Below are 14466 nucleotides of genomic sequence, written 5' to 3'. Positions count from 1 at the left end.
CTGGCTTCGCTGTGTCCACTCTGTCACTGCTGCCCCCCACTGGCCCCATAGCCCTGCCGTGGCCTCCCCTATGAGAGGGGGAGCCAGAGCCGAGGCGCAAGGACAGACACAGGGAGTGGGAGGGTGTGCTTTTATTCTCAGCAGTGATGCTGACTCAGAGACACCAACTCACGGCCCAGGGAGGTCTCACTGTGGCACTGCAGGGGGAGAGCAGGCATGGGGTCAGGTGGAGAGGAGTGGGGAGGGCAGAGTCACGCAGGGAGAGGGTGAGGTGGAGGTGGACCTCAGACCTGCACCCTCCATGTGGGCCAGCCCCGGGGGTGGTGGGACGGGTTGGGAAGGATGGACACCTACCCAGGCGCTCCCTGGGAAGTGTGGGACACCCCCGGGAAGCCACCACGCTGAGCTGGAGTGCGAGGAGGGGGCAGGGCAGGTAGAGCAGGTGTGAGGACCCCAGGCTGTGAGCAAGCAGTGGGCAGCTGTGCATGGAGGCCACCACGGGATCAGGAGAGGCCGGGAAGGAGGGGGCACTGGGCCGGCCGTATGGGTCTTCCTCCCACGTGGTCATCTACCCAGCTGGGCCCCCACTCACCCCGCACATCCAGCCGGCACTCGGCCAGCGCCTCGCCCAGCTCGTTGAAGGCCCGGCAGGAGTAGGTTCCCGAGTCGAAGGGCGAGGGCCGGCGGATGTTGAGCGTCAGCACCCCCTGGTGGTTGGTCATTAGGAACTTGGGGTCTTCGTGGATCTCCATCTTGTTCTTCATCCAGACCACCTTTGGCTGCAGGGGCGGCCCGGCTGGGATGAGCGGCCCTTCCCGGGGCAGGAGCCCTGCGTGTCCCTGGCTGGCTGGGTCATTCCCTGAGCCCTGTCTCCAGCCCCTCCCTCACATGTAGGGGGTAGGTCCCCCTGCCTCCCTTGCTCAGCGTCCACACGGACACCTGTGTGTCCTCCAGGCCTCAGCCCCCATGGCACTGCCTGCCAGAGCCGGACTCAAAGCCCGCCTGCTTCCCTGCCACTGGCTGGGGATCCAGGCCCGCGGGAAACCCGGGTGCTCAGAGCCCACCCCACAGTTCACCAGGGACTGAGGTTCTGGGCAGCACAGGGCCAAGGGGTTGCAGGCCACCAGCAGTGGTCACAATGGTTCCAGGCCGCCCGCAGGGTCCCGCACCTTGGGGTGGCCGCGGACAGCGCAGTTGAGGGCGGCCGCGTAGCCGGCCACTACCACACGGTCGATGAGTGGCGTGAGGAACTTGGGTGCCATGCGGAAGTCATGCTCCTTGTACTCGAGCAGCTTGAGGGTGATACCTGGGGGAGGGGGTCGGGGTCAGGAACGCTGCTGCGAGGGCCGCCCACCTGCCAAGTCCCAGCCCACCTGTCTTGAGGATGTGTGCTGTGTTCTTGGAGACCCCGGGTGAGTCGCTGAGGCCGCAGATGTTCTCGCTGTAGACGCGGAAGTAGTACTCGTTGCCCACGATGAGGTCGGACACGGTGCAGCTCGTGTGCCGGATGTGCTCGTACACGTTGAACCACTCCTGCGGGGGCAGCCTGGGCGCTCGGAGCCGGCACAGCACCCAGGCGCCCCACGCGCTCACGCACCCAGGCCTGGGGCACCCCACCCCACCCGCTCACACACCCAGGCCCGGGGCGCCCCACCTGCTCACGCACCCAGGCCCGGGCACCCCACCCCACCCACTCACGCACCCAGGCCCGGGGCGCCCCACCTGCTCACGCACCCAGACCCCGGGCACCCCACCCCACCCGCTCACGCACCCAGGCCCGGGGCACCCCACCCGCTCACCATGGTCTTCTTGTCAGCTTTCTGCACGAAGTAGCCGGTGATCTCGCTGTTGCCGTTGTCTTTGGGCGGCTGCCACTCCACCAGCGCGTTGGTGCCCCACACCTCCTTCACCATCACGTTCTCCGCTGGCCCTGCCTTTTCTGGAACGGTCCCGGGGTGTCCAGCGCCGCCCCCACGCCACCCGGGGCCGGGGGAGGGCCTCTAACGCCGCCTAGGCCTTCCCATCCCACGCAGCTGCCCGCCTTCCAGTCCCGCGTCCCGCCCCCCGCGACGCACCCACGACGCGGATGCGGATGGTGGCCGTGTCCTTCATGTTCTCGATTTGCACCGACAACTCGTACTCGCCCGAGTCGGAGCGCGCCGCCTGGCGCACGAAGAACACCGTGTCGAAGTCGCTGGTCCGCACGTGCACGCGGGAGGTGTCCACGGGGGCCCCGCCCTTGGTCCACACCACCTGCGGCCGCGGCTTTCCCTGGGAGGGGAACAGTCACGGAGGGTCCAGCCTGCGCAGCGGGGCGGCCCCGACCCCCGGCCCGAGCGCCCACCTGGAAGGGGATGACCAGGTTGAGGTGCTCCCCCACTTTGCGGATGTAGGTCTGACGGAGGTGGCGGGGCAGGCGGATCTTGGGCTGCTCTGAGGGCAAACACAGGGAGGAGCTTTGCACCGGGCCGGGGACACTCGAGGGACGTCCAGCGACCAGGCCGCGGTGGGGGGCCCCTCACCCACGATCTCCCGGATGGTGACTGGCTGGGCCAGGGTGGCCGGCTCGCTCCGGCCGGCGATGTTGACCCCCACGACGCGGAAGAGGATCTTGGCCCCGGTCGGGAGGTCCTTGACCGTGAAGCCGCAGCGTTCCACGGGCTCCTTGTTGGCAGGAATCCACTCCTCGGCTGCGAGAGAGGAGCCACACGGGGCCTCGCGGGGGCTCCCCAGCCCCTGGCCACCCCAGGGCGGGAGCCAGGCCTGCAGCCACAGCGACCACTGTCCGGTGCACCTGGCTCTAGGGGGGCACAGGTGCGGTGGCTGCTGGATTCTCCCCTCCCAGACACTGTCCGTTTGGGGATGAGCAGGCCACACGAGCTCAGCGTCGGGGAGGGGAACACGAATGCGACCCCATCTGCCTCATGCACCGCCCGCTGCCATGACCACTGACCCTGTCGGAAAGCCACCAGTCCTCCGCCCTCTAAGATGAAGGAGTGGCTGTTCAGACTCGCCCCGGGTGCCAGTCAAAGGGTTAGACAGCAGGGGCACAGCACAGGAGCCTACACCTCCCTGAGCATGAGGCCGGGGCCAGGGTGGCGAGGTGGTCCGTGAGTCCTCCCAGGTCCGTGAGCTGGCCGGTCGGAGGCATCTCCACGGCTGCGGCCCTGGGCCCCGCAGGCAGTCGGCACTGAATGAATGTTGGTTCAGTGGAGAATGAAGGGGTCAGGGTGTGGACGGGCAACACACACATCCAGGTGGACAATTAACCATAAGGTGTGTGGGTGGATGAAGCGGGGAAGGAAAGATGGTGGTGAAGATGTAGAAATGTGAATGGAAAACGTCTCTGGATGGATGGATAGCTAGATGGTCCCGGCTACGATGGATTGTACAGGTGGGTGGGTGGTCAGGTGGGTGAATAGAGCATTGGTGGGGGGTGAGTGGGCAGCAGCAAGGAGGCGGACAGGGACGGGTGGGTGGGAGCAGGATGAACCATCATTGCAGTGCCCAGGCCAGATGCGGGGGCGGGAGGGAGAGAGGACATGCCGGTCACTGGGCTGACCCTGTGGCCCTGGCAGACACCGAGCTCGGGCAGCCAGTGCCATGCGGCTCTCCCTGCACGGCCCACTTGCACTTGGCCAGCACTCACAGCCTTCCACGCAGTACTCCACCAGGTACCCGTCGATGCCGCCCGCCCCGATCCTGTCGGGGGGCCTCCACTTGAGCGTGGTGGTGGTGTCGGTCACGTCTTCCACGGTCAGGTGCTGGGGCGCACTGGTGGGCGCTAGGAGCATCAAGGGAAAGGTGGTGTTGCTCCCTGGCCAGGACGCGCTCCCCGAGCCAGGACGCAGCAGCATGGGGTGCTGAAGCCACGAACGGAAGGATAGCCAAGTCCCATAGGTGCCCGAGGCTGGGCGTCAGAGGTCAGGGAGGTGGAGTGTGGGCGGGTGAGGCCATTACCGATGGGCATGAAGGGCTTGGTGTTCATGCTGGGCTGGGAGACCCCGATGGCATTGACCGCGAAGACACGCATTTCGTAGAGGACGCCCTCGATCATCTTGGTGGACTCGTACGTGGTCTCCGTGAAGACCTCGAAGTTGAGCTTCATCCAGCGCTGGGAACCCTTTTTCTTGCGTTCTAGAAGGTAACCTGGGGGCCCCCGAGCAGGAGCATGGGTCACGCCCGCCCCATAACGGCCACCACCGCGCTACAGGGTCCGAGGGCTCAGGTGGCACTGAACAGCTGCCAGTCTCGGGCTCAGGCTGCAGGAAATCCCAGGGCCCGACCAAGGTGAGACGCCAGGGGTGTGGGGTACCAGGCAGGACTGGGGAGTTGCCAGGCTTCCAGTATGGAAGTGGGGCCCTGGCCAAGGCGAGATGCCAGGGGTGTGGGGAGTGCGAGGCCTCCAGGTTGGAAGTGGGGGTCAAGAAATCATGGCTGACCCAAGCAGAAGTCAGGGTGTCTGGTGTCCGCACTCACCAGTGACCGGCTGCCCCCCATCATACTTGGGGGGTTCCCATACAAGAATGGCCCAGTCCTCTCCGACGGAGGTGACACGCACAGCCTCCGGGGGATCTGGAACATCTGTGGGAGAGGGAGGGGAGCAGGAGGAGAGTCAGGCGGCCCCTTGTGGCCTCGGGGGCCAGCTCCTGCCCCAGCGCCCCCATCTCCCTGCGCACCCACAACCCGCAGAAAGATGGAGGCCACGTCCTCGCCGGCTGGGTTGGTGACCTTGATGGTGTAGCGGCCCTCGTCAGCCCGCTCCGCGCTCTCAATGACAAAGCTGCTGCAGTCGGCGCGCTGCTCGACACGGACCCTGCCCTCGGTGCTCGCGAACACCTGGACAGTCACGGCCAGAGGGGCATGCTGGAGGACCGCGCCCGAGCCCTGGCCGCCTCTGCCCACCCACCCAGGGGCTGCCGCTGGCAGTGTGCAGGGATAAACCCTGAACCGAGGCTTGTCCCAGGGCTTGGGCAAGCCCAGGAGAGTATCTGATGGAGGGGTGGGGAGGTGGGTTTCTGAAAAGACAGATGAATAATACTGGCTGGTGAATATATGGGCGTGTGGGTAAGTGACGGATGGATAAAGGGGTTAGTGTTGGGGGCGGGGTGAGTCGCCGATGATGGCTGCATTACAGGCTGACTGGCAGGAACAGGGCAGTGGAGGGGCGCCAGCGGATGGGCAGACGGACAGAACTGTCAAGCGAAAGCAAAGCATGGGTCACCTCATCGCCCTTCAGCCAGGTGGCAACGGGAGGGGGCTCCCCTGTGATGGACACGTCCAGCCTCAGCTTGTTGCCGGCCACAACAACGATGGAATTATCTGAGGTCTTCCCGGAACAGTCCAGGTGGATCTTGGGTGGCTCTGGTGGCAGAGGGGACAGGAGAGGACATGGGGGTGAGTAACTGGGTCCTCCCAGCTCTGACAACAGCATCTGCCAAAAAGACAGTTCCAGCAGCAATACAGGCCTGGGCATCCTGTCCCCTCACACCCAGGGGTCCAGCCCAGACCTCCTCCCTCACACCCAGGGGTCCAGCCCAGCCCCTCCTCCCTCACACCCAGGGGTCCAGCCCAGCCCCTCCTCCCTCACTCCCAGGGCTCCAGCCCCTCCTCCCTCACACCCAGGGGTCCAGCCCAGCCCCTCCTCCCTCACTCCCAGGGCTCCAGCCCCTCCTCCCTCACACCCAGGGCTCCAGCCCCTCCTCCCTCACTCCCAGGGGTCCAGCCCCTCCTCCCTCACACCCAGGGCTCCAGCCCCTCCTCCCTCACTCCCAGGGGTCCAGCCCAGCCCCTCCTCCCTCACACCCAGGGCTCCAGCCCAGCCCCTCCTCCCTCACTCCCAGGGGTCCAGCCCAGCCCCTCCTCCCTCACACCCAGGGGTCCAGCCCAGCCCCTCCTCCCTCACTCCCAGGGGTCCAGCCCAGCAGCACCTACCTTGCTTGGGCACGTACTCCACCTTGATTTCTAGAAGGCAAGCACACTTTCAGTTAGGTCCCCTCATCCCCACCTCCCAACAAGGTTCTGCCAAGCTCGTTCCCTAGCTAGGAACTGGGAATGGGGGTGCTGGTGTGAGCTCCAAGCTGGGGCCACCCCTCCCCACAGGGACCAGCTGCCACCCTCTGTTCTTGGGCTTCGCCCACACTGTGGCCCCCATGAGACGGAGGGCGTCCTCACCCAGGAAGTTGAGCTTAGCCGAGAGGGATAGGGCATAGCCGTCAGGCACGAAGGTGTAGTCCCCCTCATCCTCAGGCCGGACGTCATCAATCACCAGCTTGTGGAACCTGAAGTGTGGGCGGCAGGGTCGGCACAGAGCTGCTCCCCTCCCAGCACCCGACCTCGCCCTCTTGGACTCAGGGCTTTGGGCTGCGACTCCCTAGGACCCAACTGCCTGCTGGTGGAGTGACCCAGGGCCAATGAGTGATCTCATGGCCTGCTCATCTGGGAGACTGGGGTACGGCTAACAGCAGGCCTCAGGGGCATCCAGGTTGCCTACGCACACACATAAGCACCCGTCAGCGTGTGGTCCCCCAACTCTCCCACCCCTGCACACCAGCATTGGGTGTCCCCAACATGGCGCATACAATACTCCCGGCCACGATGGTCAGGTGGCACACAGGGAAGAGCATGGAGGTGGCTGCCCATCTTAGCAGGTACCGCCCTCCGCTGCTTTCCCCAGCTGCCCCTCCCAGAGATGGACGGCCAGAGAGAGGCCCTCCCCATGTCTGCGCCCCGGCAGCGTCCCCCACGGCTCAGGCATCTACCACCCTGCGGTCTCCCCCTCAAAGAGGGGACACTGGTGGCACGGCCTCAGCCACGGGAGGCTCTCGTGGTGGCCATGCCCCTTGGCGGCCCCGGGCACCCACTCACCTCCCCACGTGGGAAATGGTGATCCTCTTGCTGGGCCGCACCTCCACCCCGTTCTTGTACCACTTGCCCGTCACCTTCTCATCAGACACCTCGCACTTGAACACAGCCTGCTCTGAGGCCTTGACCGTCAGGTCCGCGATGTCCTGCAGCACCTCCAGCTGTTTCTCTGCATGGGGAGGGGAGTGGATGGGACCATGGTGCCCAGGACACCCCAGAAACTCCAAACCCAAAGCAGTAGAGCGGGGGGGGGGGGTTCCCAGGAGTGTGCAAGGACCTGAGAAGTGTGGCAGGCTGGTGGCTCCAAGGGGCCAGCAAGCCAGCGGGCAGAGGAGGCAGGTGGAGGCGATGCCCACAGGGTTGGGCTGTGCACGCAAGCAGAGGACAGGAGGGACACACAGGACAGCCCTGCACCTTCCACGATGAGGTCGGCCTCACACTGGCCACCGTTGGTCATGACCCGGTAGCGCCCCCCATCTTCCTTAGTCACGTCCGAGTAGATGAGTATGTGACGTTTGCCGTCCTTCTTGAAGCGGTAGCGGGATTTATAGGAGTCCTCTCGTGTCAGTTCCACTTCATCCTTCATCCTGGGCCGGGCAGGGATGCTCAATACGCAGCCTTGCTGATGGTGCCCCCTTCCAGGGACGTGCCCTGCTACCCTGGCTCCTCCTCCAGGCAGCTCTCCCTGCCCTCCAGTCCCTCCCTGTGGAAAAGTTGACCCAACACCCGTAACTGCCCCTTTAAACCCTCTGGGGCTCACGTGCGTCTGTTAGGACAAGGTCTGGTTCTACATACATCTTTAAACACAACAAACAAAATGACAAACAATGCCATGGAAGCAGGCCCCGTGTCCAATTTCCCCCTCCCTGGCGTGTAGACAAGTACAGCAACACAAAACTTGCCAGTAAGTGCATGCTAGGAGGCCGCACAGAGGGACAGGCCAGCAGCCAGAGGCGCACGGCCGGGGTAAGACGACGGTGGGCTAAGCGGGCACACCGAAGCGTGGCCAGCCGCCCCGACACTCACCACATGACCTGAGCACCCTCCTCCGACACCTCGACCGACATTTCCACTCGGTCGCCCACAAACACCTGCTGGTCCTCGAGGGGCGTGACGATCAGGACAGGCGGCTCTGCGGGCAGGCGGGAGGTCAGGGCTGGGGGCCCAGGGGGCCGGGCCGCCCTCGCAGGCGCCCCCCCACCTCACCTTTGACAAAGAGCTCCGTGAAGCACTTCTCGTCGTTGACCACCACCTCGTAGGCCGCGTCGTCCGCCAGCGTGCACTTGTTGATGGTGAGAATGCGCTTCTTGCCCACGTTCTCAAACACATACCTGGGTGCAGAGGCCTCCCCTCAGCCTGGGGCCGGGGACGGCGGCCAGGGGGCCAGGGACGGTGGCCAGGGGACCAGGGACAGCGGTGCCTGGGGCCGGGGACAGCGGCCAGGGGGCCAGGGACGGTGGCCAGGGGGCCAGGGACAGTGGCCAGGGGACCAGGGGGCCAGGGAGAGCGGCCAGGGGGCCGGGGACGGCGGCCAGGGGGAGCCCCCGGCAGCCACACCCATCCCTTCCAGCGCCCACTGCCTCCCACCTGCAGAGCCACATTTCCCAGCCTCCTCTGCGGCTGGGCCAGCCAGAGGGGACAGTGGCGCCCACTTGAACGCATCATTGCCAACTCTGAGAGGCGGCTTGCTCCGGGTACCCCTCCTCCCCGCTTCCTGTCACCCAGAGCGTGCGCACTTGCTGCCCGGCTTGATCTCCTGGCCGTTCTTGAACCACTTGAGAGGCAGGTCAGGGTCGCTGATCTCCACCACCAGCTTGATCTTGTTACCGCGGTCCACCTGGTAGGCCGGGTCCAGCTTCTTGGTAAAGGCTGCAGGGCAGACACACGGTGGCGGCTGGGGACCCCCGTACACCCTGGGCTCACTCCTCCCCCCTGCCCCAACGCCGCACGGCTCCTCCTCCGGCTGACCTGCACTCTTCTTGACCTCCACCTTGGCCTTCTTGAGGCGCTTGAGCATGCCCCGCAGGTCGGTGATGCCGTACTGGAAGGCGATCTTCTCGTACTCGCTCTTCTTGGCCCCCTTCAGGAGCTCCCAGATCTCCGGGGGGATGCCCAGGTCGTCCTCGTCCTTCTTCTTCTTCTTCTTCTCCTCCTCCTCCACCACCTCCCTGGTGGCCGAGACGGAGAGGAGACAGAGAGAGGCAGAGAGAGATGGGGAGAGACGGAGAGGCAGGGAGAGAGACACCGAGAGAGGGAGGAGGTCAGGGTCTCTCTGGCTGCCCCTGCTCGCATGCTGTGTGACCAGGACATCTCGCTCCCTCTCTGGGCCCTAGTTCTGTGCCGTGCAGTCTCACCCCCAGCTCTCGCCTCACCAGGCCCCCAACGCCACCCTGGGCTCTCTCAAATCCAACCCCCATGACTTCTCCCTGACTCCGTGCTGCTTTGGGAGGAGCCCCCACCCCCACCCAACATCTCCTAACTCGGCCCCTGCAGCCCTGTTCCCAGATGCCCAGCCTGGGCATAGAATGTCTCCCTGCTCCTTTCTTTGGTCACATCAGACAGTCTCCCCCTGTGCCCACGTCTACTGCACCAGACCCATCTTCCCAGGGCACGTAGTGGCTCAACATCATGGAAGCTGCCAAACTGCCCACTCTCCCCTGAGTGCTGGCTCAGAGCCTGGTGGGTGGGACTGTGGGTGGGACTGTGCAGGAGGCGTGTGATGATGGGCAAGGGCGTGAAGGGAGGCATGGGGGGGTCTCCTGTCCGGAGCACGGGGAGAGTGAGCTGACGGACAGTGGAGGGATGTGGCGAGGGGTGGCCAGCCTGGGTGAGACCGGGCTGGGAGGGAGCGGGTAGGCAGGCAGCTGGATAAGGTGGTAGTCAGCTGCCCAGAGACAAAGTGATGATGCCATTTGAAAATGCAGTGAGGCTGGCAGTGTGGCCTGTGGCACCAGCTCCTACATGGGCATTAGCTGGAGTCCCAGCTGCACCTCTTTCAATCCTGCTAAGCAGCAGAGGATGGCTCATGTGCTCAGGCCCCTGCACACAATGGGATGCGGGTTACACTGGAAGGCTCAAGTAGACGGAGAGGCACGTGTGAGAGAGTGTGTGTGGTTGGTGGAGGCAGGCAGAACATGCCTTGGAGGGTGGGCAGTGCAGGGGGGCTTAGTGAGGGCGGCAGAGGAAGGAAGAAGGGGGGTGGGCAGGTGGGATGGATGAGGGGGACAGGGTGGATGGATATAGGAGGACCAGGGCCCTGTGCAGAGGAGAATGGGTGTGAAGGTGATGGGGACGGGGTAAGAAGGGGTGGGGAGCAGGTGTCTGGCTGGCTGGGGCATGGATGATGGTGCAGCAGACAAGTAGGCAGAGAGTGCAAGATGGGCTGGGGTGTGTGTATGTGGGGTCCCCTATATATATAATCATTGGGGGCATAGAGGGAGGAGACGGAGGGGGCGCAGGGATGAGCAGGGAGTCCAGGGGTGGCGAGGAAGGCAATGGGTCTGGGTCATGGTGCTTCCCCCTTCGCCCCAGGCCCCGCCGTCCGCTCTGCACCACAGGCAGAAGCCTCACCTCTTCTTCAGCAGGCCGCTGAAGTCCAGCTCGCCCGCGTCCTCCGATTTCCCTTCTCCCCTGCGGCCAGAAAAGGCATGTGGGCCCCGTGCAGGTCCAGCCCCTGGGGTCAGCCTGCAGTGCTCTTCCCAAGCCTCCCTCCCCCCACCCCCCACCCAGCAGACCCCAGGATGCCCCTGCTGGGGGAGGGACTGGGCCCACTTACGAGCGCTTGAAGCTTTCCAGACTTCCGGCAGAGGTGTCGTGACGGGGTGCTGGGGAGGGATGGCGGGGACAGGAAGGTGAGTCCCGCACCCTCTCCCCAAGGCCACCCTCTCCCCAAGGCCACCCTCTCCCCAAGGCCACCCTCTCCCTGAGGCCGGTACAGCCCCTGCTCCCAGTCTGGTTCAGGCCGGTCTCCCTCGCGCCCCTCTTGGGCCTCCACAGCCACTTCCGGCTGCAGATCCAAGCCTGCACATCCTTCCTTCCCTCTGATTTCCTCAAAGCTGGGGTCTCCCTAACACTCCCTAACACACCTGCTAAGACTGCGCACACACCATCGCCACAAGCCTACACTGCCTCCTGCCCCAGGGCTCCACTCCCTGGGTCTGGAAGCCCTAGCTCGCCCCTTCTTCGCCCCTGCGCTGGCCCGCGCACCCTCCACGTCGATGTTGAATGGGCAGCTGTCACACAGGTCCTTGGCCTTAATCTCCAGACGGTAATCGCCACGGTCCCCCAGGACCACCTTCCCAATGTGCAGTTCGACCGTGTAAACCTGGAGGTGGGAACAGGGGCAGTGGGTGAACGTGAAGGTGACCCCAGCCATCCCGCCCAGCCCCCTGGTCCTTGCCCTCTCACTGTCCACAGGGTCCCCCACTGCACAGGGCTTTCCTTCACAGCCTCGACACCAGGGGCAGCCTGCCCCTACCTGCCAGACACACAACCCTGTCTCATCCCGCAAGCCTTACATTGCTGGCTGCATCGTGAGATTCTTTGAAGGAGAACCGGGCTCCGCTCTTGCTGCCCAGCTCCAGCCACTTCCCTTTGAACCACTTGACGGTCGGTTTAGCCGGGAGCTCCTTCCCATTCAGCTTTGCCACAATCACCACGTCATTTCCTGGGAGGCCAGGAGGGGGCGCCCATCAGGAATTCTGAGACTGCCTGGGGTCCAGCCTTCCTCCCTCACACCCAGGGGTCCAGCCCAGCCCTCCTCCCTCACACCCAGGGGTCCAGCCCAGCCCCTCCTCCCTCACACCCAGGGGTCCAGCCCAGCCCCTCCTCCCTCACACCCAGGGGGCCAGCCCCTCCTCCCTCACACCCAGGGGTCCAGCCCCTCCTCCCTCACACCCAGGGGTCCAGCCCAGACCCTCCTCCCTCACACCCACGGGTCCAGCCCAGCCCCTCCCTCACACCCAGGGGTCCAGCCCAGCTCCTCCTCCCTCACACCCAGGGGTCCAGCCCAGCCCTCCTCCCTCACACCCAGGGGTCCAGCCCCTCCTCCCTCACACCCAGGGGTCCAGCCCAGCCCTCCTCCCTCACACTTAGGGTTTCAGCCCCTTCTCCTCAGACCCCTTACCAGTCTCCACTGATACAGTGTCTGGCTTCTTCAGGAAAATTCCAGTGGGCTCCTCGGCAGTGGGGGACTGGTCCTCCGGCGGGGCTTCTGTTGGGAGATAGGATGGGAAGTCTGTGACAAGCTGCCAAGGGAGACGCTCTGGGGAAGGGACTCAGAGCCAGGGAGGGACCACCTCCTAAGTGACCAGAAACAGTTTGTCCTGGTGTTGGAAAAAAAAAAAAAAAAAACGCGTGTTGCTCAGCGGTGCTCTGGGCCAGGCTCTCCCAGTCCTTAGGGCTGCCCTGGCTGGCAGTGACAGACTCGCCAGGGGGCAGCAGCAGGACACCAGGCTCAGGTGCTGGGCCCTGAGAGCCATGATAAGGAGAGTAAGTGAGGGGCAGGCCAGCCGGGCGTTGGTGGGGTTGGGCCTCGCACCCAGGGGTCCAGCAGGGGGAGCAAGCCAGCCGGGCGCTGGTGGGGCTGGGCCAAGGAGGCTGAAGGGGGACAGGACACGGACGACAAGAAGCATCACCTCACCTTTGGGGGGCTCTGCAGGAGCCTCTTTGGGGGGCTCCTCCTTGGGGGCATCCTTGCCTTTTGGTGCCTTCTTGGCCGCTGTGCGGGAGGGAGGCATCAGTCATAGCTGTGGGATGGCAGTCCCATCCTTCTCCGTCAGACCCAGCGTCCTGGCGCTCCAGCCCCCGTGCCCCCGGCCCACAGCTCGCTCAGGCCCCCAGCCCAGGGTATAAATTTACCTCTAATCATGAGAGTCGGTGGGTCAGGTTTCCCTCAGGCCACCAGGCCCTGACCTTCTGGGTTCTGGGGGTATAATTAGCTTTCCCCCAGGGGTTGGAAATTGGACACCTGCTGACCACAGCATCCTTCACCTGCCCTGCCTGCTGGCTGGGGCCTCCACCCCACAGAACCCTAGGGGAAGGGGAGCTGGTGGAGGCTGGAAACCAGTGTGCAGACTGCCTGGACCCTTGGGGGAGGTGGTGCTCCTGCCCTCAGGGGGATCACAGCCCCCTAGCTGCATGTGAAGGTTCCTGGCCCCAGTATGGAGAGAGCCTTGGAACCCCATGTCCCACCCAGCGACACCCCTGCTTCCTGTAGAAGACAGTCCCTGCACAGATGGGAAGGCTGGGATGGAGACCTGGGAAGTCCTCCAGGGAAAGGGACCAGTCCTTGGTCACAGGGGTGGCACCACCCCGACCTCCACACACCATCTCCACAGTCACCACCCCACCCTACCGCCATGCCCATGGAGAAACGCGTTGAGTTCCAACCAGACACTCCCACCCCCACGCAGAGATGGAGCCCCTTCCCACAGACCCACACAGAGCCCCCCACTCTCAGGAGGGGTGCACTGGCACCTGGTTTTGCCTCAGGCATGTTGCCCACTCTCCGGGCTCTGCAGCTCTGGCTCCTGCTCCTGCAATGCGGCTGGCTCCAAGGGAGGACAAGCGGCCCCTGGGGCAGGCTCTTTAAGGAGTCTTCAAACTCCCAGGAGGCTCCAGGAGGCCCCCACACCTCGGCCACCCCCTCCCATGGCACAGTCTAAAGTAACAGCTGGACAGACAGATGGCTGCCGGCCACCCCAGGGAGGAGGGGCAGAGGACAGGAACAGACACCTGCATCCTGGGGAGGAGGGGCCAGAAACCCGGGTCTGAGGCAGGAGGGGCTGGGCTGGACCCCTGGGTGAGGGAGGAGGGGCTGGACCCCTGGGGTGAGGCAGGAGGGGCTGGACCCCTGGGTGTGAGGGAGGAGGGGCTGGGCTGGACCCCTGGGTGTGAGGGAGGAGGGGCTGGACCCCTGGGGTGAGGCAGGAGGGGCTGGGCCCCTGGGAGTGAGGGAGGAGGGGCTGGGCTGGACCCCTGGGTGTGAGGGAGGAGGGTCTGGGCTGGACCCCTGGGTGTGAGGGAGGAGGGGTTGGACCCCTGGGTGTGAGGGAGGAGGGGTTGGACCCCTGGGTGTGAGGGAAGCAGAGCTTGAGCTAGCAGCGGCCAGAAGGGGTCTAAAGTGGGTGAGAGCTGAGCGCCAGGGCCGGGCGAAGGCCAAGTCCCGCGAGCCATACTTAGTATCTGCAAGTCAGGAGTTTTCGGGAAACCAGAGCCCAGAGGGAAGGTCCGGTTTCCCAGCGCAGAGCGGGCGGCGGAGGCTCGCGGCCCCCGGAGTCGGCGCTCCAGGGCATGGGGCCCGCCGCCTCCCGGCACTGTTCCCGGAGCGGGCGCGGCGGACACCGGACGTGGGGTTGGGAGTGCGGACGGGGAGGCTGGGAAGGCCCTGGAGGGCTGCCCGGCCTTGGCGCCCTTCCCGGCGGGGGGACCCGCGGCTGCAGGCGGCGTGGGGCGAGGGGAAGGAAGCGGGGGGCTCGGCGGGACCGGGCTGCAGAGGCGAGAAGGGTGTGGGGGACCCGGGGGGCCGCAGGCCGACAGCCAGAGAGCTAACCCGTCGCGACCGACCCCGACGCCCCGTCTCCCTTTTCCCAAAACCCCCTA

At 65.2% G+C, this 14466-nt stretch overlaps 1 protein-coding gene across 1 annotated transcript; it reads right to left on the bottom strand.

Annotated features, from left to right (window-relative positions):
• Positions 1-121: 121 nt before the first annotated feature.
• On the bottom strand, positions 122-13362 carry MYBPC2 (myosin binding protein C2). Its single transcript, XM_040978038.1, has 28 exons — positions 13342-13362; positions 12506-12583; positions 11990-12076; positions 11382-11530; positions 11071-11188; positions 10640-10688; positions 10435-10494; positions 8833-9032; positions 8601-8733; positions 8071-8195; positions 7891-7996; positions 7279-7451; positions 6868-7033; positions 6175-6281; positions 5935-5964; positions 5225-5364; positions 4680-4839; positions 4480-4584; positions 3961-4149; positions 3650-3784; positions 2523-2690; positions 2345-2433; positions 2076-2271; positions 1800-1939; positions 1374-1533; positions 1170-1306; positions 593-779; positions 122-197 (listed from the first exon to the last, which is right to left on the bottom strand). Exons 1-28 carry the CDS (start codon positions 13358-13360, stop codon positions 187-189), a joined length of 3417 nt encoding a protein of 1138 aa, XP_040833972.1. The 5' UTR covers positions 13361-13362; the 3' UTR covers positions 122-186.
• Positions 13363-14466: the final 1104 nt, after the last annotated feature.

Source organism: Ochotona curzoniae, unplaced genomic scaffold, assembly GCF_017591425.1.
Source record: "Ochotona curzoniae isolate NIBS_2020 unplaced genomic scaffold, NIBS_Ocur_1.0 contig_2861, whole genome shotgun sequence".
NCBI classification, from domain to species: Eukaryota; Metazoa; Chordata; class Mammalia; order Lagomorpha; family Ochotonidae; genus Ochotona; species Ochotona curzoniae.
This window is presented reverse-complemented; position numbering and strand designations above follow the sequence as displayed.

Coding starts and splice junctions, on each gene's coding strand:
- MYBPC2 (XM_040978038.1), bottom strand. Junction 1,940..2,075: donor CATCCGCATCCGCGTCGTGG/GTGCGTCGCGGG, acceptor GGACCGTTCCAG/AAAAGGCAGGGCCAGCGGAG. Junction 1,534..1,799: donor AAGCTGACAAGAAGACCATG/GTGAGCGGGTGG, acceptor CTGCCCCCGCAG/GAGTGGTTCAACGTGTACGA.